Source organism: Anopheles gambiae, chromosome X, assembly GCF_943734735.2.
Source record: "Anopheles gambiae chromosome X, idAnoGambNW_F1_1, whole genome shotgun sequence".
Lineage (NCBI taxonomy): Eukaryota > Metazoa > Arthropoda > Insecta > Diptera > Culicidae > Anopheles > Anopheles gambiae.
In genome coordinates, this window is record NC_064600.1 from 20,505,684 (window position 1) to 20,531,498 (window position 25,815).

General features: G+C 39.3%; 3 protein-coding genes across 4 annotated transcripts; 1 reads left to right on the forward strand and 2 right to left on the reverse strand.

Annotated features, from left to right (window-relative positions):
- Nucleotides 1–43: 43 nt before the first annotated feature.
- On the reverse strand, nt 44–1,998 carry LOC133391265 (uncharacterized). Its single transcript, XM_061643688.1, has 2 exons — nt 1,973–1,998; nt 44–1,621 (listed from the first exon to the last, which is right to left on the reverse strand). The coding sequence occupies exons 1-2, from the start codon at nt 1,996–1,998 to the stop codon at nt 655–657; spliced, it is 993 nt and encodes a 330-aa protein (XP_061499672.1). The 3' UTR covers nt 44–654.
- On the forward strand, nt 1,367–18,910 carry LOC133391236 (uncharacterized). 2 transcript variants are annotated; one of them, XM_061643375.1, is made up of 6 exons: nt 3,015–15,686; nt 15,746–15,777; nt 16,666–16,906; nt 16,974–17,065; nt 18,092–18,643; nt 18,779–18,910. In XM_061643375.1, exons 1-6 carry the CDS (start codon nt 15,683–15,685, stop codon nt 18,785–18,787), a joined length of 930 nt encoding a protein of 309 aa, XP_061499359.1. In that variant the 5' UTR covers nt 3,015–15,682; the 3' UTR covers nt 18,788–18,910. The 2 variants fall into 2 exon arrangements, with proteins under 2 accessions (XP_061499365.1, XP_061499359.1); XM_061643381.1 differs by lacking the exons at nt 3,015–15,686; nt 15,746–15,777 and adding an exon at nt 1,367–1,502.
- Nucleotides 18,911–21,731: 2,821 nt separating this feature from the next.
- Nucleotides 21,732–24,603, reverse strand: LOC133392150 (putative nuclease HARBI1). The gene is made up of 3 exons (XM_061650983.1): nt 24,046–24,603; nt 23,895–23,972; nt 21,732–22,626 (listed from the first exon to the last, which is right to left on the reverse strand). Exons 1-3 carry the CDS (start codon nt 24,415–24,417, stop codon nt 21,877–21,879), a joined length of 1,200 nt encoding a protein of 399 aa, XP_061506967.1. The 5' UTR covers nt 24,418–24,603; the 3' UTR covers nt 21,732–21,876.
- Nucleotides 24,604–25,815: the final 1,212 nt, after the last annotated feature.

Genomic DNA, 25,815 nt, shown 5'->3' on the forward strand with positions numbered 1-25,815 from the left:
CAACCCGCCGCATCAGCAGTTTGATGCCGATGTGCTAACTCGCCCTTCCTTACAGGGTTTACCTAGCCAATCCGGCATCGTCAAAGCGTTATCGGTCGCCGTAAATACTTTTTCGGGCGACGTAAACCCTCAATTGGGCACTGTCATTTCTATTCGGGCCTTGTGAAGTATGAATCGGGCAAAGTACAGAATGAATTGGGCCTACTTTATATTTTGTTGCTTTCTAGCTGTAAAACAATACTTTTTTGCTAGTAGTTGAACTGATATGTAAGAAAATTCACTATTTTTAGGTTTAATCAAATAAAAAAATTATTAAAATTCCTTTTTTAATTTTTTTAATTTAAACCCGTACAATGCAATTTGGTTTTTTTTTTTAATATTTAATATGTTTGGTGATTTAATTAGGTAAACATTTTAAAATAATACATAATAAGTTAAACAACATGCAAAATACGTATTTTTAAACAACTTGATGGATCAAACACACCGAAGCTACTGATTTGACACCTTCAAGAGTAGGACGCTTTCATTCTGTACTATGCCCGATTTATACTTCACAAGGCCCGAATAGAAATGACAGTGCCCAATTGAGGGTTTACGTCGCCCGAAAAAGTATTTACGGCGACCGATAACGCTTTGACGATGCCGGATTGGCTAGGTAAACCCTGTATGTTGTTGACGTCCCCGGAACATAGCTACGGTGTGGAAACGTTGTGTAGGCAGCTTTGCAGGTGCGATCGTCAAATCAACTCTAGCTATTGCTTTTCTTCTACATACCAGCAAAATTACAATGCATATGACAAGAGGGATCGACGTTCCTCCCAAAAGGCTTATGGATGGCCAGGTGATGGATAGCGATTGGTTCTCTAAACGAATGTGCTCGAGTTCTTTCCTTGTTTCAAGGTGTAGGTCTAGAAGGTGTTCGATAGATATATTGATAACCTCGTGCTGCTTATTGATGACTATTCCGTCCAACTGATATAACGAGAGCTCGCCTATCATTTCTACCACCTTCGATGAGAATTGTACATCATTTATCCATACGTCGCATGAGTTTGTTCTGACGACGAATGATTCCTTTAACGTTCTATTGCTGGTTCCGCAATTGTTGAAAAGCGAGAAATTTTGGATTGAGTTGATCAACACGGCTTGGTCGCCTACTCGAAACGCTTCAAATGTACGTGGCTGTTTTGTAAAATTGCATGAAGCTTGTTGTCCTCCAATTAACCTTGGTACACATTCTGATCGATCTTGATTGACTTCACTCATGGAATATACGTATTGATTGAGACTGTTTACCATGTAGCTAATGTTTCCGTTAATGACGTATGATGTGTGGTCCAGGTGGATTCGCCCTTGATGGTACAACACAGGATAGATTTTGACTTTACGGAAGATTCTGGGGTCGAGTTTGGGGGTTTTTAGTAGCAAAACTATTTCGCGATTATTGGTGGCGATTGAGGTTTCGATGAACGTGAGAGCTTCAGCTTTCGTTGTGAAGGGTATGTTTTCAGATTGTAAGGTTTTTTCTAGCAAATTCATTTCCAAATCTGACAAAATCTTTTCATTAACAATATTCGCTTTTGTCCAAACTATAATAATGAGTCTAAGTAGAGAGAACCTGTTTATTCTAACTCCAAATTACAACTACCGGTAAACACGCTTCAAGCCCAGGTGGCCTGCGGGAGCCGCGTTGCGCTGACTTGCAACTGGAGACCGCTGTCGTCTGGTCCCACGGTCGCTTGTCACTGGAGACCGCTGTCGTCTGGTGCATTAAGCGATGGACTGTGTGACTTCTCCGGGGGTTGAAGAAGGACGTCCTCGGCCTTGGCTATTCTTATGTTTTCTGCAACGATGCTTTCGTACTATCTTCTTCTGGCATAGGCACATGTAGGCTATTAGTATAATCAAGCTTGTTGTAGTTATCGAAAGACCTCCAATAATGCTTAATATCCAGTTTTTATGCTCATACTGTGACAGTTTCAAATGATCTATCATTTTTCTGTGTATCATGTTTTCTTCCTTCAGGGTCTGCAGGTTGAGTGAGATGCTTCTGTTAACTTCCAAGTTTAGAAAAGCTCCTTGTATATCTTCTTCGGTGGATAATATTGATTTAGAAACGAATGTCCGATTGTTAAGGGTTACGCTACAATTATTAAACGTCAACAGACTGTTACCAGATATGTAGCGGTCATGCGGTCCACAATCAGAACGGAGTAAGAGCTTATATGCATTGTTGATTAACACCTTATTTTGGGCAATTAGATCGATAAGTGTGTTGTTGTCATTTGTAATGTGGCACTGACTGACTTTCCCTTGTATAATGGAGACTGAACATTCGTCATAAATCTCTTGAAGGTACTCTTGGTACTGGACAAAATCGTTTGGTTTTGATGTGGTGTATAACTTTTCTGCTGTCTTTATGATTCTTGTAGGGAAATTCACTATTCTAGTACCATTGATGATAAGCGGATGTATGGTGATTATATCGGAAACACCGGTTTCTAATTGTGGTACTTCAATGATGTACAAAAGAATATCTTTTTTTGTTGCTATTTTCGTAGTGACGTAGGCAAGCGCTTCTTCTGGAAAGGAAGTTGATATTCCTTGTTTTTGAATTATCGATTCAATCAATAATTTTTCCCTGAATGATAGAAGTTTGTTGTATGGTATGTTTGCTTTTGCCTTTAGTATGGCATCCTGGATTTCTAGAATTATAGAGTTGAGGCTTTCTACATTTAGAAGAAACAATATCGTTTCGTACTCTTTCATTATGATATTGTTCAGTAAGGATTGTTTCGTTATTTCTTCTATGGTATCCACCAGCTTTTGAATCCGTACGTTTAGCATGTCGTTGATTTGGACTTGTAGATTGTTAGCAGAAATGAGTTCATTCATTGATGTATTGATGAGCCGAAGATCGCCTGCGTCTGGTGAACCTGCTAGCCATTTCCATGCTGCTCCCAAGGTGTCCCAACGTTTTTTCTTATTTCGCTCTAGTGGCTTGATTTCATAAAAATTGTACATTAATGTTTCGACTCAGCGAGTGGCTATCTTGGTCAATGGTAATTTTTTATCTAAGCTTTTAGCGATATTGTTGAATTTCGTTATGCTTTCTGCTATTACTGTCAGATTAATGGGATGAACTACTTTAATAACTCCAGTTACGATTTTACATTCTTTTCTTTTAATCAAAAGTAAGGGATCATTTCCTATGTTGCGTATTTCTAGCTTGCTTGTGGTTGCATTTGCCGTTAAAAACATGATTGTTGAAATCAGAACTAAAATCATCTGTAAAGATACACAGTAAAATTTATAAATTAGGTATTTTTCTTGAATCTTTTTATCTTGCTTTTGTTTCGTTTTATGTCTCTAATATTTTTGAATGTTTTATCAGTTATTTGATGTGCTGTAGTTTTATGAGCTCTCGGTTGGGTTTTGGTTCTTATATTTGGTAGTACAAACACGTCCTGATTCTCATCAATCTTAGGCGGATTTTCTTTTGTTGAATTAGATTTAATTACTCTATTATGTGACCTAAGGAGGTTGTTTTTGACTTCCTCAAAAATTTTCTGCGCATTGCTTCTGATCTGTTCTGGGTTTAGTTCACTATTTTGGTTGAACATTATTTCATTAGGTGTAAATTTGTACAGAGTTGTACAGAGTTACGGCGATTTTTACTAGCTGTTTTGTTCCTGCACGTGGAAATTTGTGCTTATTGGTATTGTACAATTCTATTATTGTTGAATGGGTTCTTTCTATCTGGCCGTTGGACTCCGATGAAGATGCGTATTCTAAAGAAGTACCTAACTGGGTTAGAAAATTTTTTAAATTGAAGTGAGCGGAAAGTTGTCTCATGGTCCGTTATAATTTGACGTGGTGAACCGAAGGTGCTAAAATATTTTGTCATAGCCTTTTGTACATCTATTAGGTTTTTATGTTTAAGTGAATACATTTGGAGGAGTTTTGAAAAAGCGTCTATTACAGAGAGAAAGCTTTCGTGGTTTATTATGAAAATATCTATATGCACTCTATCTAGCGGCTTTTCTGTTATAGGCCTTGGGCTTATTTTAATGTTGTAAGGCTTTCGCTCGTATTTATGTGTATTACACACTTCGCAACTATTTGTGAATTGTTTTATGCGTTGCTGCATTTTTGGGAAAAAGTAAGATCTTTTTAATTTAGCTTCTACCTCAGTGATTCCTCTGTGAGCACGATTGTGTTCTGTTGATATTAATAGGTTTTGCCTGTTTGTTTCTATGACGTCTTCTACTAGAAAGAAGCACATTACAAAATGTTCTTTAACTTTTAAATTTCTTTTGAATGCTTCTTGAATAGTTTGTATCAACATTTCAGGTGCGAGTATTCCAGTTTGTTTTCCGTTATGATATTTCAGTTAGTAGCCCGTTATATCCTGTATTGTGAATTCTGGTTGAATGACTATCGTTCTTTTGATGTTTCCGAAAGGGGACTCTACACTGATCGAACTAGAATGGTCAATTTTAAAAATGATTTGGTTTTTGTAGTAGTTCACTGGTCTCAGACTTGAATGAATGTAGAAATCTGACGAATCTTCCGCTGAATGAATCGTTTGTAATGAAGATGATTGTATTATCATATTCTCTGAACCGTTTGTGTTGTTGTGAGCTAAAAAAAAAGAAGGGATATTGTTTTCTTCATGCGATGGGTTATGGTTTTCATCGAGAAGAGGATTATTGTTCTCTTCACTTTGGCTGTCTTCCGTATCTGTAATAGAAAAAAATCGATTAGTTTCGTTTTTGTTACATTCTATTTTTCTGCTCAAGGCATCTGCCACGACATTTGTCTTTCCTTCCTTGTACATGATGGTGTAGTCATAATTCTCTAGTTCAATTCTCCAATTAAGAATCTTTAAATTTTTGTTACAGTTTTTTATGTACTGCAATGGTTTATGGTCTGTAAAAAGGGTGAATTTGTTACCATACAGGTATGGTTTAAATTTATTGATACCCCATATTATGGCCAATGCTTCTTTTTCTATGGTACTATAATTGGTCTCACACTTTGTAAGTGTGCGACTTGCAAATGCGATTGGTCGTTCTAGTTTGTCTTGAATTTGTGACAGTACGGCTCCTATTGCATAGTTGCTTGCATCTGTGGTTAAAATAAATGGTGAAGCAAAATCTGGATAGGCTAGTATTTGATCCGATGATATGATTTTTTTGATTGTTGAGAACGCTTTCTTATATTCTTCGTCTGTTACGTCTAAAGTTTGATTTTTCTTGAGATATTTTGTTATTGGTTTTACAATCTTAGAATAATCTTTAATAAATTTCCTATAATATCCTGAAAGTCCAAGAAATTGCTTAATTTGTTTAGCATTTTCGGGTAATTTCCAATCTAATATTTTTTTTTTATTTTTTCTGGGTCAGGTTTTATTCCGTCTTGTGTGATAACATGTCCGAGAAATTCGGTTTCCCTTTTCATAAACTCACATTTGTCTAACTGTATTTTCAAATTAAAATCGGCAAGCCTTTTGAGAATTTTTGATAAGTTGTCCAAATGCGATTTTATGTCGCTTCCTATCACGATTATGTCATCAAGGTAAACAAAGGCGATGGTTTCAATGCAATCTCGTACAATGTTATTCTTTGCGCGTTGGAATGTAGCGGGTGCATTTTTCAATCCAAACGGCATTCTATTGAAATGGAAATGTCCTAATGCAGTGGAAAATGCGGTTTTTTCTTTATCCTTTGGGTCCATTTCTATCTGGTGGAATCCGGATTGTAAATCAATTGTAGTGAAATAATTAGCTTTTCCCAAACTGTCTAAAATTTCTTCGATCTGTGGGATCCGAAATTTTTCACTAATCGTTTTCTCATTTAATTTCCTTTAATCTATTACTATCCTAATTTTCCGTTTGCCTGACGCGTCACCTTTCTTGGGGACTACCCAAATAGGAGAAGAATATGGGCTAGCTGAATGGCTTATGATACCATTTTTGAGAAGTTCATTAATTTGTTCCTCAACATCTTTCTTAAATGAGAAAGGGAACCTATACGTTTTGGTGTAAACTGGTTGGTTATCTATCGTAGGAATTTTGTGTTGAATTTCTGGAGTGGCTGTTAATTTCTCTCCTGCTTTCAGAATAACCTTTTGATTTTCCAAAATTGTTTTGAAAAGTTTGTCCTTCTCAAATTCTGACAAGTGATTTGTTCGTATGCATTTATTCGGGTCATCCTCAGATAATCTGTTTTTTGATGCTATCGGTATCGGCGTTATGGTTTCAAAATTGTTTACTTTTATGTCCAATAAGCTAGTAAACGTTGGTTTCGTCTTTTTACTTGTAAGAATTCTTACTGTGGTTTTTCCTTTATTTGAATTATATAGTCCGGGCTCAATGATTGTTGAGTCAGTAAGTTTCATGAAACTTGGAACAAACCAATCACCATCTTTTGTCGTAGCAATTTCTGCAGAATAGGCGAACAATTTCTTTGCTGGGAAATACTTTTTAAATGACAATTTATTGCCTATAATTTCAATTTCTTCGGTATTGTAATTTATTATCGCTCTGTTCTTTGCCAATTCTTCCGATCCTATTAGGCCATCGAAAAAATTGTGAAACTTTAACACGCAATAAGTTTGTGCTGGAAGATTGCAACCGATAAGATTAGCTTTCCCCTTTTCTTTGATATTGTAAGTTCCAGCAACATTTTTAATGCTTTTGTTTTTCTTAGGGATGCAATTTTCTATAATACCTGGAGAAATTATGTTTTTATTTGCCCCGGTATCGATTAGTAGATTAATAGTCTTATTTGTTTTTGTATTCGTGCTACTTATGTAGGGCAAATAGTCTAAGTTATTCTGTGTGTCTTTTGTACCCAACACAAATTCAAATCCACGTTTCCATCTTCTTCTTCTTCTGACTCGGATGGGCTATCAGTATGATGCACTTCATTATTATGAAGCTGCTTTCGATTTAATGTTAATTTCCTTTTTGTAGATTCCACTTCCATTGGTTGTGGAAACGATTGTTTGATTTCATTTTTATCGTTAGAACGATAAGTTGCAAGAAATTTATCTTTCGGTTTTGTTTCGTAGTTTTTCGAAAACTGTTTCCCATCTCTAGTTACCTTAATGGGATGGTTCTGATAAAAATGTTCTTTAGAAAATTCTTTTCTTTCTTTTGTCCTTTGTAGTTCCGCGTTAGCGGTGGCTTCATTACATCTAAATTTGCATACAAAGGCGTATGCTGCCTCTAAATCCTCTGGACACGCGGCTTGCGCATACCCAAAGTATGGCTGTTTCAAGCCGGATAAAAAGGCGGCTAACCCATCTTCGTCAATAAATGCGTTTATCGCATCCCAATTATTGCGAAACTTTTTTTTCTGCTTTGCCTGGAATTTAATATTTTGGAGTATTTCATTAATATTACTATAATATTTATGAATGGTCATGTTCTCCGTCATCTTTGTTTGCCAGAGTTGACTTTTGTAATAAGTCATTTCTTGACGATCTCCTAAGGCGTTTGTTAAAATCACTTTGATTTCGTCAAAATTTTGGGGGTTTCCTGCTAGGCATATTATATCCTTGGCTTTTCCCTCTATTTTATTAATAATTGCTGTTACAAAGATATTAAATTGCGGTTCTGGAACTAAATTTTTAAAAATGTTTAGCGTGTTTTCGGCTGTGCTCAGCCACGCTGATAATTGTTTCTTGTTTCCGTCATAAGTCGGAATCGACTTTATGGGATCGGGAGTTCTGAAAAACGCTTCCGCACGGTCCCACGGTCGCTTGTCACTGGAGACCGCTGTCGTCTGGTGCATTAAGCGATGGACTGTGTGACTCTATACTATCGATAATTCCTTGAACAGATTCTATAATTTTTTCTAAGTGCATATATATAACAATTGAATGGGTTTCTAATGAATTTGATTGCTCTATAACCTTGACTGTGTTAAAAGCTAACTCTTTAATTTTGTTATTAAACTGTCTATTTATGGTTATTTGTTTGTTGTTGTTATCTATCAGGTCGTTTAAACTGCTGTTTATTATTCTAAGGTCATTAGCGTCAGGGTTCCCTGCTAAATACTTCCAAACAGTACCAACGGAATCCCAACGTTTAAAACGATTGACTGGAGAGAGCTTTCTAAGGAGGGTGTTCAAATGATCTAATTGATTTTTTTTATTATCGGTGTAAACTGAGTTGGGGCTATTTTTTCGAAATCGTACCTTATTGTCTGAAAATAACTTTTGTATGCAGTGATATTGAAATGGTGAACATAATGATAACTATCAATTTTAATTCTTGCAGGCCCTACATCAATTCCTATTATCGGTTGATTGTCTACTTTATCTATGGATATATTCTGTCCGTTGGATGGATATAGGTAGCATAATGAAAGGAGTAAACTGTAATAAAAAAGGAAAAGTTATCTGAAGTTAGTATAAAGGTGCCATCGACCGTTATCTAATTTTTAGGTCATTTTTATGAACTTTGCGAGATTCTTCGGTTGTAATTGTGCTCCTATTAACATTTTTAACTTTAATCTTTTTGTATCTTGGTTTGTGTTTTAATCTAGCCCTAGTCTTTTCATAAATTGTTTTAGCAATTGGTATTGTTATCTCCCTTTTGTTTTTATTGTATAGCAAAAGATCGTATTTCTGCTTGGCATTTAAATTCTTATGGACGTTCTCGCAAATATCAGATGACCGTAAGGAAGGTAGGATAGTTTCATATGGAGTATGTTTAGTTGTGGAATGGATTGATGAATTGTATTTATGAACTGAGGATTGGACAAGGTCAGGGATGGGCATATCTTTTTGTTCGGATTTTGTAATACGATAAATTTCGAGTAAGGTTGAGTGAAATCTTTCTATCGTACCGTTCATCTCGCTTCGACCAGTAGCGGTTAAGTAGGTCTGAATTTTGTGGCCTTTATAGAAGTTGGTTAAATCCTGAGTGCCGAATGATTTTCCACCATCCATAACTAATATTTTTGACGGGGCCGAGCAGCCGTTGATATAGTTCCAGCTGTAAAGGCAATTTTAACAAAGTACCGCCTTTACAACTGGAACTATATCAACGGCTGCTCGCGATTGAATCAACTTAACTTGGGCAAATTTTGAAAACTTATCGATGTAGGTGAGGAAAAAATGTTTTTCCAAAAAAAGCACATCAATGTGAGCAATCTCAAATGGTGCTTTTGGTATGGGAGTGTTTTATTGAAGAAATTTTATCGGGTTACGATCGTATTTGTTTTCATTGCATGTACTGCAATTAGAAACATTTTTTTTTTTATTTTGGCTTGCATCTTGGTAAAATAGTATTTGCGTAAAATTTGCGACTTATTTTCCTGGGCTCCACGGTGTGCCCTGTTATGCACTGCCGTAATTATATTCATTTGTATATTTTCGTCCGATACATCTTCCAAGAGCTTTTGTGTAAAACGGATTTTAAGGAGTTTCTGATTTCCATAAAACTTTCTATAAACATCTTGAAATTTACCCATAATTTCTTCGCTCGTTAAAATACCGTTTATTTTTGTTAATATGAAATGATCCTTAAGAATCTGTAAAAAAGAGGATTCAGTTAATGTATCTGTATAAATGATAGTTCGTTTAAAATTTGGGAAAGGGTTTTCGAATACTGTTTTCGGTTTCGCTTCCTTTAGTATGATCTGATTCTGAAAAAGATTTAATGGGGCTTCTGAAGAGATAATGTAGAAATCTTGGCTAGTTTCTGCAGAATGTTGTGTGCCAGACACAGAGAATACTATTCTACTGAGGGCATCAGCCACAACATTTCCTTTGCCAGGCTTGTATAAAATCTCATGATCATGTTCTTCCAAATAAGCTTTCCAACGCTTTAATTTGGCATTCGTATTTTTCGGTGATAGTGCAAAAGTCAGGGGTTGATGATCGGTTACTATTTTAACTTTCGCTCCATAAAGATAGTTACGGAACGTTTGCAATGACCAAAAAATATCAAGCATCTCTTTCTCGGGAGCTGAATATTTCTCTTCTGTCCTCGATAAGGTTCTTGAGGCGAAGTGGATTGGTTTGTCTTTGCCTAATTCACCTTGAGAGAGAACAGATCCTATTGCGAAATTTGAGGCGTCTGTTGTTAAAATAAATGGCTTATTAAAATCTGGATAAATTAAAATATCGCTTGATGACAATACTTGTTTCATTTTATTAAAACATTCAATTTCATGTGAGTCTAAAGTAATTTTCTTTTTCGATGTGTCAGATCCCTTCCCCCTTAAAATGTTTATCAGAGGTTTTGCTATTTTGGCAAAATCTTTGACAAATCGTCGATAGTAGCCCATTAATCCTAAAAATGCACGCAAATCCATAATAGTTTTGGGCACGGGGTATTTATTAATTACGACAATTTTGTTCTCATTAGGTTTTATTCCGTCAGTGCTAATAATAAAACCTAGAAATTCTACCTCTTGACCAAGGAATTCTGACTTATCTAATTGAATTTTTAACCTTGCATTATTTAATGTTTTCAAAATTGTATCTAAATTTTCTAGATGGTTATCCAAACTATCTCCAAAAACTATAACGTCATCTATATAGACGTATTTTATCTTTCCAATAAAATTTCGCAAAATATCATCAATCGCTCTTTGGAATATCGCTGGAGCGTTTTTTAAGCCAAATGGCATTCTAGTGAATTCGTATTTGCCATTATTAATAGCGAATGCTGTTTTATCGATATCCGATTCTTTCATCTTAATTTGGTGGAATCCGGAAGCTAAATCCAACGTTGAAAAATATTTTTTTCCTTTTAATTGGTCTATTACGTAGTTTATCTCAGACATTGGGTACTTTTCAGAGATGGTTTTGGCATTTAACATGCGATAATCTATAACCATTCGGATTTTTTTTTGCCCTGACGCATCTGACTTTTTTGGTACAATCCATACAATCCGGGGATGTCCAAGCCGAGTGAGACGGTCTAATAATTCCATCTTCTAATAATTTTTCCACTTGCTTATTTACTTCGTCAGCATATGCAGCAGGGTAAGGATAAATTCTTTGATGAACTGGGGAGTTATCCGTAGTGTGTATTGCACATTCGGATTATTAGTTGTACAAGTTAATTTAGTATCTGGTTTATAAAATGAATGGCTATTTTTCTCCAACACCTTTTTTAGTTTTTCTGACTCCAATTTTGAGAGGTGAGATGTTCGGATTAAATTGTGAGAAGAATGATTATGCGGTGAATAATATGAAATTGGGACAACAAACTTGTTGCCGTTTCTAGTTAATGTTATTTGATCTTTTCCTAGGTCTATTATAGCATCCAAAGCTTTCATCATGCTGTTGCCAATTATACCATAAAAATAATTATGAAAATGGTGAAGTAAAAAGCGATCTTCAAAATCAATTTTAGGATGGAAAAAATTTATATCAATGGCATATGTGGGAGAAAATTTACTGTTTGCACTACTAATTTGGCCTATAGAAAATTTGTACGGCTTGCTGTGTTCGTATGAATGTGCTAATTTTGGATCTATTAAATTAATATTAGCACCTGTATCTATTAAGAATGAAAAAGTTCCAATGGTAGTTTTGAGTTTAATAAACGGAAGACAGGGAGCTACCAACTCATCTCCCACTCTAAAAAATGGTTCTGATGATTTCTACTTGATCCCTCTTGCGGATCATGGTCGTGCTGTAAATTTATATTTTGATTGTTTTCTGTAATATCATATTCATCAGTGAACTGGTCCCTGATCTGTTCTTGTAAATGGTAGTCATTGCTATCCATTTGATGAGCTTGCAATGGGTGAGCTTGTCTCTTTACCCATGCTTCCTGGCTTGATGCAGGTCTTGGTCTTTTTTCCCCATACGAGGGTCTATTTCCATAATTAATATTTCTTGAATTTGTGCTTCGGTCTACCTCCATTGGCTCATTGTATATTGGTGATTAGGAACGTAATGTGGAGCTGGATGGTATCGTGGAGCTGGACTTGGAGCTGGAGGGGCTGTTCTGGGAGGGGGTGTTGGTTGGTACACAATTTGTCTAGGTGCTACCCTGGAGGGTTGCGGTTCGTACCCTAGATCTTTTGGCTTAGGAGTATTAGAAGAATTTTGATTACCATACTGATTCTTATAAGGTGCTGATCGAATGTCTATATTAAAGTAATTAAGGCAAAATTGATATGCTTTGCTAAGGGTCTTCGGGTCAGCAGTTTTTAACAGTGTAGATAACGGTTTTTCAAGACCTCTAATAAATGAGTCCAAAGCATTCTCCCTAAAATAATTTATATGAACGTTCGCGTGGAGGGAATATTTGCTATCAGTTTGAACTTGTTCTATCATAGCGGTTAGTAATTCATTAACTCTGCTATAATATCCGGCAAGGCTTTCAGAATAACCCTTTTTTATACACGTTAATTCATAGTCTAGGGTCTTCACGTCACGCTTATCTTTGTAATATAGCATCAGTGTTGATTTTATCTGATGCCAAGCGCATGTTACATTATTTGCGTTTAGTACGTCGGAAGCTTCTCCGCGGACTTTTCTTCTGATTGTTCGTTCAACCAAATGGAACTGCAACGAATCGTCCGGAAGATCCCTATACATGATAAAAACATCTTCTACATCCGAGATCCAATTCATCAGTTCGTTTGGGTTTCCGTCAAAAATTGGAACGTCCCTCAAAAAGTCAGGGGTTTTCCCCATCTCTACAAAAGATCGTAGAACAATTTCGGAGTTGGGATTCGTCATTTTTGTTTTTTTTTTAGCTTCCACTTTACTTTACACTGTCACAATTATAATTCACCGATCACTAATTAAACCGAGGCTTTGTATTGTTCACCAAAATATGGTTATTTCGGATTTTTTTGTTTGAATACTTACAGTAATTTTGAGTTGATCTCCATCGATGAAGTTTTCCGCGGGGGAAAGTTGGGCAGCTACAGCAGGGTTTCCTTTTTATTCCTTTCGACTACTGGGGGCCTGCTGGCAGCAATCGGGTGTTTACCACGGTGTCCCAAAATTCGCTTTGTCTTAATAATGGCTCCTTTGACCACAGATTTAACTACTGTTAATGTTAGGATTTTTTTTTTGACTGATACACTTCCCGTTTAACTTCTTCAGGTCCCTATTCGGGCGCCAGTTATTTTTCTTTCTTCGATGCTAGAAAGAAGTGGACCTTTAGAGTGCTAGAAACCAACTGACTTTATTTTCCATTATTTGTTACCAACGCTTAATGTGACCGGTCGGCTAACGGTATCGATATGCATATATCGATCAGCATATCGATACCCAAGTTATTCAACCCGCCGCATCAGCAGTTTGATGCCGATGTGCTAACTCGCATAAATTTTCAAGATTATATGTCCGAGATATATAAAATTTTTTTGACAGATAAATATATGCGCAATCTGAGATTGCGCATCGTCTATTGCTACGGTAATGAAAAAGCATCCGAAGTATCAAGAGCAAGTAATGTAAAGTTGTTTTTCTTCTTCATACTTCATAATCCATGGATTCCATATTCGTATGGATTATGTTTCGGGTAAAACACTAATAATAATTTACGATTATTATCAATGTAAGCAGGTGCAATATGTTCAACGAAGAAAGAATTTCAGTTTCAATAAGTGAAGGGTGAATGAAGTGAAAAAAATATTGCAGGCTGTCCCCGAGATACGCAGGTAATGCGTGTAAATAGTGTTGAGTCAAGTAGCTTTTTAACCCTGTGAGCGTTTCTACATACACCGAGACTGCAGGTGAGAGATGGCTGTGAGAGAATTGACAACCGGTTTCTCACGCCGGTGTGTGTAGAAGCTCTGAAAAGCGCCGAGATGAGACTTTTAAAATGATGTTGAAAAAATCCATTTTAATCGCTAAAATGAAGTCAAAAAAGTTTCTTTTACTTTTTAATAATATTTGTGGTGTTTGGCAGCCCTGCACTTTAATCAGTGACGTTCAGGTTCAGACAGCTCCGACAACGTCAATCTGTCAAAGCTACAAACCGCATGAAGGTGAAATAAACGGGCATTAGACAGAAGACAACCAAACGGTGTGGTCATCATTTCTATATCACAAGCTATTTCGGCATTTGATACAAAATGGTGGAATCTGCAGAGATTCGCTTTGTGGATGTCGTAAAGCCCTTTACAGGCGATGGTGATATCGTCGGATGGCTGGATCGCTTTGATAGGGCTGCAGAATTGCGCAAAGTGAAAAATGTTGCAGAACTGTTGCCACTCCCTACTAGCAATGAGAATGAAAAAGTGTGCAACTTTCAGGCGAGGGGCATGTAGAAGCATGGGGAGACGGTTGGAAATACGCGGAATTACGCGGAGGCGCGAGCGTGTTTTGGTTTCTACACAGTTTTTGCACTCACACAATTACACATGTGTGAATGTGTGCGTTCACTTTCAGCCTGCGCGCTCAGTTTGGTTTTCTCGCAGCGGCATGCGGGTATCGGTGTTTCGCTCGCACTAGTGCAGCGAGTGTTCCTCTGTGCGCTCCCCTTCTTGCCACCACACGAAATCGACAGTTCAGCTCAAGCGTTCGCCGTGAAAGGCTGCGCGCGTGTTAGCCTAAGTCCCGGGCGATCGAAGTTTCGCTAAGTGTTGAAGTGTTGTGCACATTGAAATGAAGCTGCGCTTATTTGTTATCATTTATCCTAAATGTGTGATTTGCGTTGCTTCATTTTAATATTTGTTTGCTGTATTGAACATCAACAACGGTATCCATGCAGTTAGGCGACTATTTTAAATACGGCGATTTTTTTTATATAAATAATGTGTGTGATTTTGTGGCAAGATTGTGTGAAGCTATGTGTGAAAATGCCCCTTTATTTGCAATAAAAGTGATAAAATATAAACCAAGTTTGATGTGTTCAAGTTTTTGTTTTGATTCGGGTGCACCAAGTCCGAATGAAGGGAAGCGCACAGCGCGCTACGAAAGAAACGAGCGGGAGGGGGTGTCAGTCCAGCGCAGCGCAATTCGCTGGAATCAAGTGGGAGGGGGTACCAGTTCAGCGCTGCGCAAGCCGAAAGAAACGGGAAGGAAGGGGTATGAGGAAAATACGATGAAACAGCGCGAGCGAGCGTTCTTTACAGCGAGAGCGCCTCGTGTATTTTAAAGGCAAGCAAGAGAGCGCATTCTCTCCGTGGTAGCGCTCCATTCGCCATTTTTAATTTCGAGCCCAAAACAACGGACTTTGGATCCGATCTTGGGCCGGGCCCCCACCGCGTGTTTCTACCTACCCCTCGCCTGAAAATTTCGTTCTCTTTGTCTGTCGGGCTGTTTTTAGATGGCGGAGCAGCCCTGGTGTACGATCGCTTGAGCGATGAGAAGAAGAAAGATTCAGAGGCAATAAAGGTGGCGCTCAGAAAAGCCTTTGGTCCGGATCCGGCTGAATCTTACGCATCGTTTATTGGCGCACAGTGGGCTGGCGAACCACCCTAAGGCCGAAAATACACGGACCGGAATTTCGCGGCCGCGGAATTCCGCCTGCGTATAACAGATGTATAACAATCAAACTGTCACTTTTCCGCGCCGGCTATCCCGGTTGCTGTTTCGCAAAGATACCCACATGCAGTATTTCTGCGGTTTCGCGGCAGGAAAATTCCGTTGTCATTGCGTTATTGTGTACCGTTTGAAAAGGTAAACATTGTGCACTTCGAATTCTTTTGCCTTAAATTTGAGCAAATCAAGACGGAAAATGGGTAAATATTGCATTTCAAAATATAATTACAGGATAAAGAATTTTGTGTTTAATTTCTAGATATCAAACCAGCAATGAAAAAACGAAAGAAGGTATGTCAAAGGATGATATTATGATGGGGGTTTCGAGAGCCGAAAAAGGGTCCGGGTTTCAGTGACCGCCAGTATTGGTCGACGTCGCAGTGTTCAGGCAGGAACGTAGAAGTGAATCCTGATAAATGCGCAGTGTCTTATAACACACAGGAACGAAGCGCGCGCGCCATGTTTATGACCATACAAAGTAGTCAACTGCATCTAGCAACTAGCAACTAGTAGGAAGACGTATAATTGGTTTGCGCGGAAGTTATTGACTTAGTGGGTTACGTTTGCACCAGGAGAAAAACTTAGCCAGGATGGCTTTTAGTCGAAGATGGCTCTTTCTAGCTGACAGATTTGAAAAAATTGCTGTGGCAGCTCGTTTCGCTTTTTTAGGGCAAGCAATGTGCGGTCACCCCACGGAGGTTCGCGATGGGGCTGTTTAATAGGAGCAGATTTCCGCAACGCGGTTCTCATGAAATCTGTGAAAATGTTCGTAGCATGGTAGAATGTATAGTTTGACGATTGAAATGATTGATCAAAGGAGAAAATTAGTCTCTAGACTTCAGTAAGGTCAGTGCGTGAGTAATTGAACCTTATTTTCGCAGCAGTGGTATTGGCAGTAGCTGGAGCTCGCTGGCACGTATAGGTCAAGAAGTTGTTGTGAGTTACCGTAATTGTTAAGCTGGCAAAGCGCATTCTGGTGCAGTCCATAAACGAATTGTATACTAATGATTTATGTTGTGCTAGCAATTTGCTGCCAATTAACGACAAGAGCTGGATTTGTTTAACCAGGTCTCAGCGAAACAGAACAATGACTCTGCCGAAAAAAAAACCCTTTATCGAAACGGCTCTGTCGGTGCGTATGATCCGACAAATATTCTCACAAAAATGTTCTCTTTCCAGACGATCTACATGAGTGATGAGGTTGTGCTTGCGTTTATCGATTGTGTTTTTCGGCATGAGGCGGTCTGGAACCGGCAACATCCAGAGTACAAAAATATTCATCATAGAAATGATGAGTGGAACGACATCGCAGCAGAAATGGACCAACCAATCGATGAACTTAAAGAGAAGTGGGCATCGCTCCAATCCATTTACCGGAAGTACCGCTCAAAATTGAACCGGAGCATGGTAACTGGATCTGGTATGTATTTTTTAAGTGAAAGTAATAACAATATGTTTATGATGGACATTTCATATCTTATTTTCAGGAGCTGATGAAATTGATCACCCACGGTGGTTCGCTTTTGCTGCGATGTCGTTCTTAGACGCAACGACTGATTGTGGAAATACCGTTAACACCGTAAGTTAAAATTATGAACAAGGGAAAAAGGTTTTTGGATATGGTTTGAGTTATATTTTTATTTTACATATTAAAAAACATGTTAAAAGGCAATTACTCTTTTAAAGCCAATTAGTAGTATCTCTTTAATCAAATTCAATTGTATGATTATTAAAAATTTCATTATAAAAATTAATTGTTGAATTCAATTTTCTTGTAAATAGTTTGCAATATGCATCCGAATTTGCAACATATTCAAATTAGGTCGCGACCTGTTTGTTTCGAGTGCACGCATGTTATTTATTTCCTCTTCTTCATTGGAAAGAAATTGACGGTTATCCTGACACCGTACATCCTCATCTCTTCTTATGAAATTATGTAAATAAATAGAAGCCAAGATAACTTTTTTCGCATTTTCCTGACGCAGTTCGATAGGCTTTCTTAACACTCGAAACCTTCCACAGAGTATCCCGAAAGACATTTCTACAGACCGCCTGGCAGTTGAATGACGAAGATTAAAATTACGCTCTACCGATCCTCTTTCCGTGAAGCCACTGAATGGCCTAAGGCAGTATTTTGTTAGAGGAAAGGCTTTGTCGCCTAAAAGCATATAGGGGACGAGGATGCGAGATGTTTGGTACAATGGTGCAGGGCTTGGTATTCCCAATTCATTTCTTTCAAGCTTTTTGTAAAGCATTGAGTTTTTAAAAACCCCTCCATCAGATATTCGACCTTTGGCGCCAATGTCTGCATACATAAAATTACAGTTGGCATCAACTACACCCAGCAGAACGATGCTAAAATGCCTTCTGTAATTAAAATAGTCGGTTCCACTATGTGGAGGAGACTTTATCATAACGTGTTTTCCATCAATTGCTCCGATTGCATGTGGAAAATTCCATTTGTCCTGAAAGCCTTGCGCGATTCGTTTCCATTCGTCGGAGCATGTGGGTAACTGCGAAAAGAAAAAAAGAGAAATAAAACAAGAATGTAATCCCAATCAGAAAGTGTCAATCAATATTTAAACTAAAGTATCTTTTTGTTTAGCTTTCTCATTTGGAAATAGAGGTGTTGGACGAGGCCCTCACACCTTCTCCTGGACCGTCGTGTATGCCGTCACCGCAGCCTGGACCGTCGCGTGTGCCATCTCCGCGACCTGGACTATCGCGAGTGCTGTCTCCGCGACCTCGACCATCGCGAATGCCGTCTCCGCGATCAGGACCGTCGCGTGTGCCATCACCTCGACCTGGACCCTCGCGTGTGCCGTCACCGCAACCTGGACGGTCACATTATGCCACACCGCCTCGTCCATCTACTCCGCCAAATGTAGCGTCAAGGCGGTTTAAAAGGCGTTGGCAAGAGGTTAATCTTGCATACAATGAGGAGGTGGTTGCAGCTTTGCGGACGGTGGGTGATGCCTCAATCGAACTGGCCAGCCAGCTCAAAAACCCAACCGATACAGTGGATGGTCAGCTGTCCGGGATTGCCCACATCATTCGAGATTGGCCGCTCGAAAACCGGATGCGATGCCTAATGCGCATACGCATGGTGGTCCAAGAGGAGGAACAGGAGTATTTCCAGGAAAATTTCGGATACCCGGTGAGGCGATAGAATAAGTAAGAAGAGAAGTCGTGGTTTTCAAACCCGTTCTTTAAGTTAGCAATCGTTATTTGTACATAGCTAGTTATCAGCGACTTTGGCATGTAAACTAATAAATTTTCTTTTCTTTTACAGTTTATGTAAAGCGGCGCTTTCTCCAGACGTGAATTAACATGTTTTAAGTTTAAGTAAAGTTAAATGCATTCAATGCAAAGACATGAATTATATATTATTATATGAAATATACTATGAATTATTGAATTTAAATTCCAATATTTTCATCATAGTTAGTTCACAGACTTAGACTTTTATGCATGCAAGAAACTATCCAGCGTCTACATTAGACCATTAACTTACAAGTAACTCATATACGGAGCAGTTTGCTCATATACGGAATTCCCTTTCTTTGCACTGACCTTGGCTACCGCTTACAGCATCCATCTTTAAAGCCGCCACGTTCCTAATTCGTAATCAGCGTTCTCATACACAACAATTTAACAATTTCAAAATATTGACTTATATTTCTTACAAGCACTCGATTAATTATCTTTTTATCAACTGATTCTAACGTCTTCAAGATCTACCCATCCCACTGTTAATTTCGCTGCAGAAATATACTTGTAAAACAACAGATCAACATGATGATTGTTCTTTGGGTCTTACCTTTACCTGCTCTCGAAGGACTTCCACAAGACAGTCACACACTTGCGGTACAAATTGACCGATTGCCTGTGCTGAAATCTAAAACAAATTTGAATTAAATAACAAACAAAGACAAAGTATATTTTGGAGAATAAACAAAATTCCGACATACCCGGAAGGCGTATTCAAGGGTTTTGTATGAGTCTCCTGTAGCCAAATACCGCAAGGTAATTATAAGCTTGTCTTTGGCTGACAAACTTAAACGCATATTCGTATCCATTCTTTGAATCTTTGGACCGATTTGCTTAAGAAGGTAATCGAAATCGTTTCTAGACAATCTCATAAAATTAATTATGGTATTATCCAATTCTTCTTGCAAAATAGACGCTAGCAACCGACTCGCTTGTTCATTCCTTTCGCGAAGCATTGGGCGCATCCATTCTCTAGCTGGCGGAGCTTGCTGAAGCGACATCGTATGCAAACGAATGAAATTTGCCCACGCACTTGTCCATCGTAATGCAGCTGCTCTTTTTATACGAAACATTGTTAGCTTATTATAATTCGGAAGTGAGTTGAGAGTAAATTAGGTTCGACTCGAGTAACAGCGTTGCTCAATATTTGTAAACAAACGTCCAGGTCGGGTCAAATTTCTGTAGGTTATTGATTGTCAAATTGCAGTTATTGACATAACTGTCCTACAGGAATTCCGCGGCCGCGAAATTCCGGTCCGTGTATTTTCGGCCTAAGGCCGAAAATACACGGACCGGAATTTCGCGGCCGCGGAATTCCGCCTGCGTATAACAGATGTATAACAATCAAACTGTCACTTTTCCGCGCCGGCTATCCCGGTTGCTGTTTCGCAAAGATACCCACATGCAGTATTTCTGCGGTTTCGCGGCAGGAAAATTCCGTTGTCATTGCGTTATTGTGTACCGTTTGAAAAGGTAAACATTGTGCACTTCGAATTCTGTTGCCTTAAATTTGAGCACATCAAGACGGAAAATGGGTAAATATTGCATTTCAAAATATAATTACAGGATAAAGAATTTTGTGTTTAATTTCTAGATATCAAACCAGCAATGAAAAAACGAAAGAAGGTATGTCAAAGGATGATATTATGATGGGGGTTTCGAGAGCCGAAAAAGGGTCCGGGTTTCAGTGACCGCCAGTATTGGTCGACGTCGCAGTGTTCAGGCAGGAACGTAGAAGTGAATCCTGATAAATGCGAAGTGTCTTATAACACACAGGAACGAAGCGCGCGCGCCATGTTTATGACCATACAAAGTAGTCAACTGCATCCAGCAACTAGTCAACTGCATCCAGCAACTAGCAACTAGTAGGAAGACGTATAATTGGTTTGCGCGGAAGTTATTGACTTAGTGCGTTACGTTTGCACCAGGAGAAAAACTTAGCCAGGATGGCTTTTAGTCGAAGATGGCTCTTTCTAGCTGACAGATTTGAAAAAATTGCTGTGGCAGCTCGTTTCGCTTTTTTAGAGGCAAGCAATGTGCGGTCACCCCACGGAGGTTCGCGATGGGGCTGTTTAATAGGAGCAGATTTCCGCAACGCGGTTCTCATGAAATCTGTGAAAATGTTCGTAGCATGGTCGAATGTATAGTTTGACGATTGAAATGATTGATCAAAGGAGAAAATTAGTCTCTAGACTTCAGTAAGGTCAGTGCGTGAGTAATTGAACCTTATTTTCGCAGCAGTGGTATTGGCAGTAGCTGGAGCTCGCTGGCACGTATAGGTCAAGAAGTTGTTGTGAGTTACCGTAATTGTTAAGCTGGCAAAGCGCATTCTGGTGCAGTCCATAAACGAATTGTATACTAATGATTTATGTTGTGCTAGCAATTTGCTGCCAATTAACGGCAAGAGCTGGATTTGTTTAACCAGGTCTCAGCGAAACAGAACAATGACTCTCCCGAAAAAAAAACCCTTTATCGAAACGGCTCTGTCGGTGCGTATGATCCGACAAATATTCTCACAAAAATGTTCTCTTTCCAGACGATCTACATGAGTGATGAGGTTGTGCTTGCGTTTATCGATTGTGTTTTTCGGCATGAGGCGGTCTGGAACCGGCAACATCCAGAGTACAAAAATATTCATCATAGAAATGATGAGTGGAACGACATCGCAGCAGAAATGGACCAACCAATCGATGAACTTAAAGAGAAGTGGGCATCGCTTCAATCCATTTACCGGAAGTACCGCTCAAAATTGAACCGGAGCATGGTAACTGGATCTGGTATGTATTTTTTAAGTGAAAGTAATAACAATATGTTTATGATGGACATTTCATATCTTATTTTCAGGAGCTGATGAAATTGATCACCCACGGTGGTTCGCTTTTGCTGCGATGTCGTTCTTAGACGCAACGACTGATTGTGGAAATACCGTTAACACCGTAAGTTAAAATTATGAACAAGGAAAAAAGGTTTTTGGATATGGTTTGAGTTATATTTTTATTTTACATATTAAAAAACATGTTAAAAGGCAATCACTCTTTTATAGCCAATTAGTAGTATCTCTTTATTCAAATTCAATTGTATGATTATTAAAAATTTCATTATAAAAATTAATTGTTGAATTCAATTTTCTTGTAAATAGTTTGCAATATGCATCCGAATTTGCAACATATTCAAATTAGGTCGCGACCTGTTTGTTTCGAGTGCACGCATGTTATTTATTTCCTCTTCTTCATTGGAAAGAAATTGACGGTTATCCTGACACCGTACATCCTCATCTCTTCTTATGAAATTATGTAAATAAATAGAAGCCAAGATAACTTTTTTCGCATTTTCCTGACGCAGTTCGATAGGCTTTCTTAACACTCGAAACCTTCCACAGAGTATCCCGAAAGCCATTTCTACAGACCGCCTGGCAGTTGAATGACGAAGATTAAAATTACGCTCTACCGATCCTCTTTCCGTGAAGCCACTGAATGGCCTAAGGCAGTATTTTGTTAGAGGAAAGGCTTTGTCGCCTAAAAGCATATAGGGGACGAGGATGCGAGATGTTTGGTACAATGGTGCAGGGCTTGGTATTCCCAATTCATTTCTTTCAAGCTTTTTGTGAAGCATTGAGTTTTTAAAAACCCCTCCATCAGATATTCGACCTTTTGCGCCAATGTCTGCATACATAAAATTACAGTTGGCATCAACTACACCCAGCAGAACGATGCTAAAATGCCTTCTGTAATTAAAATAGTCGGTTCCACTATGTGGAGGAGACTTTATCATAACGTGTTTTCCATCAATTGCTCCGATTGCATGTGGAAAATTCCATTTGTCTTGAAAGCCTTGCGCGATTCGTTTCCATTCGTCGGAGCATGTGGGTAACTGCGAAAAGAAAAAAAGAGAAATAAAACAAGAATGTAATCCCAATCAAAAAGTGTCAATCAATATTTAAACTAAAGTATCTTTTTGTTTAGCTTTCTCATTTGGAAATAGAGGTGTTGGACGAGGCCCTCACACCTTCTCCAGGACCGTCGTGTGTGCCGTCACCGCAGCCTGGACCGTCGCGTGTGCCATCTCCGCGACCTGGACTATCGCGAGTGCCGTCTCCGCGACCTCAACCATCGCGAATGCCGTCTCCGCGATCAGGACCCTCGCGTGTGCCGTCACCGCAACGTGGACGGTCACATTATGCCACACCGCCTCGTCCATCTACTCCGCCAAATGTAGCGTCAAGGCGGTTTAAAAGGCGTTGGCAAGAGGTTAATCTTGCATACAATGAGGAGGTGGTTGCAGCTTTGCGGACGGTGGGTGATGCCTCAATCGAACTGGCCAGCCAGCTCAAAAACCCAACCGATACAGTGGATGGTCAGCTGTCCGGGATTGCCCACATCATTCGAGATTGGCCGCTCGAAAACCGGATGCGATGCCTAATGCGCATACGCATGGTGGTCCAAGAGGAGGAACAGGAGTATTTCCAGGAAAATTTCGGATACCAGGTGAGGCGATAGAATAGGTAAGAAGAGAAGTCGTGGTTTTCAAACCCGTTCTTTAAGTTAGCAATCGTTATTTGTACATAGCTAGTTATCAGCGACTTTGGCATGTAAACTAATAAATTTTCTTTTCTTTTACAGTTTATGTAAAGCGGCGCTTTCTCCAGACGTGAATTAACATGTTTTAAGTTTAAGTAAAGTTAAATGCATTCAATGCAAAGACATGAATTATATATTATTATATGAAATATACTATGAATTATTGAATTTAAATTCCAATATTTTCATCATAGTTAGTTCACAGACTTAGACTTTTATGCATGCAAGAAACTATCCAGCGTCTACATTAGACCATTAACTTACAAGTAACTCATATACCGAGCAGTTTGCTCATATACGGAATTCCCTTTCTTTGCACTGACCTTGGCTACCGCTTACAGCATCCATCTTTAAAGCCGCCACGTTCCTAATTCGTAATCAGCGTTCTCATACACAAACAAAAAAAATAGTCACTTATATTTGTTATAAGCACTCGATTAATTATCTTTTTATCAACTGATTCCAACGTCTTCAAGATCTACCCATCCCACAGTTAGTTTCGCTGCAGAAATATACTTGTAAAACAACAGATCAACATGATGATTTTTCTTTGGGTCTTACCTTTACCTGCTCTCGAAGGACTTCCACAAGACAGTCACACACTTGCGGTACAAATTGACCGATTGCCTGTGCTGAAATCTAAAACAAATTTGAATTAAATAACAAACAAAGACAAAGTATATTTTGGAGAATAAACAAAATTCCGACATACCCGGAAGGCGTATTCAAGGGTTTTGTATGAGTCTCCTGTAGCCAAATACCGCAAGGTAATTATAAGCTTGTCTTTGGCTGACAAACTTAAACGCATATTCGTATCCATTCTTTGAATCTTTGGACCGATTTGCTTAAGAAGGTAATCGAAATCGTTTCTAGACAATCTCATAAAATTAATTATGGTATTATCCAATTCTTCTTCCAAAATAGACGCTAGCAACCGACTCGCTTGCTCATCCCTTTCGCGAAGCATTGGGCGCATCCATTCTCTAGCTGGCGGAGCTTGCTGAAGCGACATCGTATGCAAACGAATGAAATTTGCCCACGCACTTGTCCATCGTAATGCAGCTGCTCTTTTTGCACGAAACATTGTTAGCTTATAATAATTCGGAAGTGAGTTGAGAGTAAATTAGGTTCGACTCGAGTAACAGCGTTGCTCAATATTTGTAAACAAACGTCCAGGTCGGGTCAAATTTCTGTAGGTTATTGATTGTCAAATTGCAGTTATTGACATAACTGTCCTACAGGAATTCCGCGGCCGCGAAATTCCGGTCCGTGTATTTTCGGCCTAACAGTTCCACCAAAAGTTATGCCGTTTAATAAAAGACGCAGGCATCAAAGGCGACGAGGTGTTACGTGCACAATACTGCCACGGGTTGCCCTTGTCGGTCAGAAGCGCGCTGCATGCGATGATAGAAAATTTGACCGACACCGAGAAGCTTCTAGATGCGACGCGATCTCTTCTCCGCGAGTACGGGAAGCGGCCAGCAGATGAAAGAGTGCGCGTGAACGACAACATGGCGGCAGCAGCTATTGTTAACCGGCAGTATACAGGGCAACAACAAGGAGAAACAATGCAGGTATGCCCGCGATGCGGGGGACAGCATTCGGCAAAAAAGTGTAAAACTCCAAAGCAACCACCTCTATGCTGGACGTGTGGGCAGGTAGGGCATTTTCGGCGTAATTGCCCTGCGGGAAACGGACAAGGGAGTTCTACGGCGCCTGCGTATCTCCCACAACATGCTTAGAGGCGCTGCCTATTGTTTGAGTTGCCGTAAACGGTGTACAAGCGCGGGCCCTTATCGACACTGGCTGTGGAAAATCGATCATCTCGCCCCGGTTCTCCACATCTACGGCGTTTGGACCGCTCGCAACGATAGTAACAATTAATGGAGACAGGGTTTCTTGCCAAGGTTATGAACGTGTACTGGTCGAATGTTCTGGAATGTCAACCCGCATCGAGTGTCTTGTTTTGGACAAGCTGGTCGATGGCGTTGATGTAGTGCTTGGAATGGACGCGATAGAATTGTTCGGTGGCGTAATGATTGCGAGCACCGAAATTTTTCTGGGAACCACTACTGCGATCCGGAGACAAAGTCGTGCGCTAACCTCGAAGCCATCGTGTGGTACAGCATGTGGAGCGGTGCCAACAGCAGTGATAATAGACGATAGAGATTTTGAGGCGAGCTTTGACGGGAAAGAGTGGACTGCACGGTGGAAATGGAAAAAAGACCCTGCGGTGCTGAGAAACACTACCGCTAGTTACGGCAGCGTTGATGATCCTGTAAAGAAAGATCGGTTCGATGAAGAGGTTCAAACATGGATTGAGAATGGTTGGCTGCGACCATGGAAGTCACAGGTATACGGTAGGCTGCCACTCATGGCGGTAGAACAACCGAATAAGAACAAGATTAGACCGGTTCTTGACTATCGTGAGCTTAACAGCTTTGTTCAATTGAACCCTGGATTGGATGCTCCTGCCTGCGAT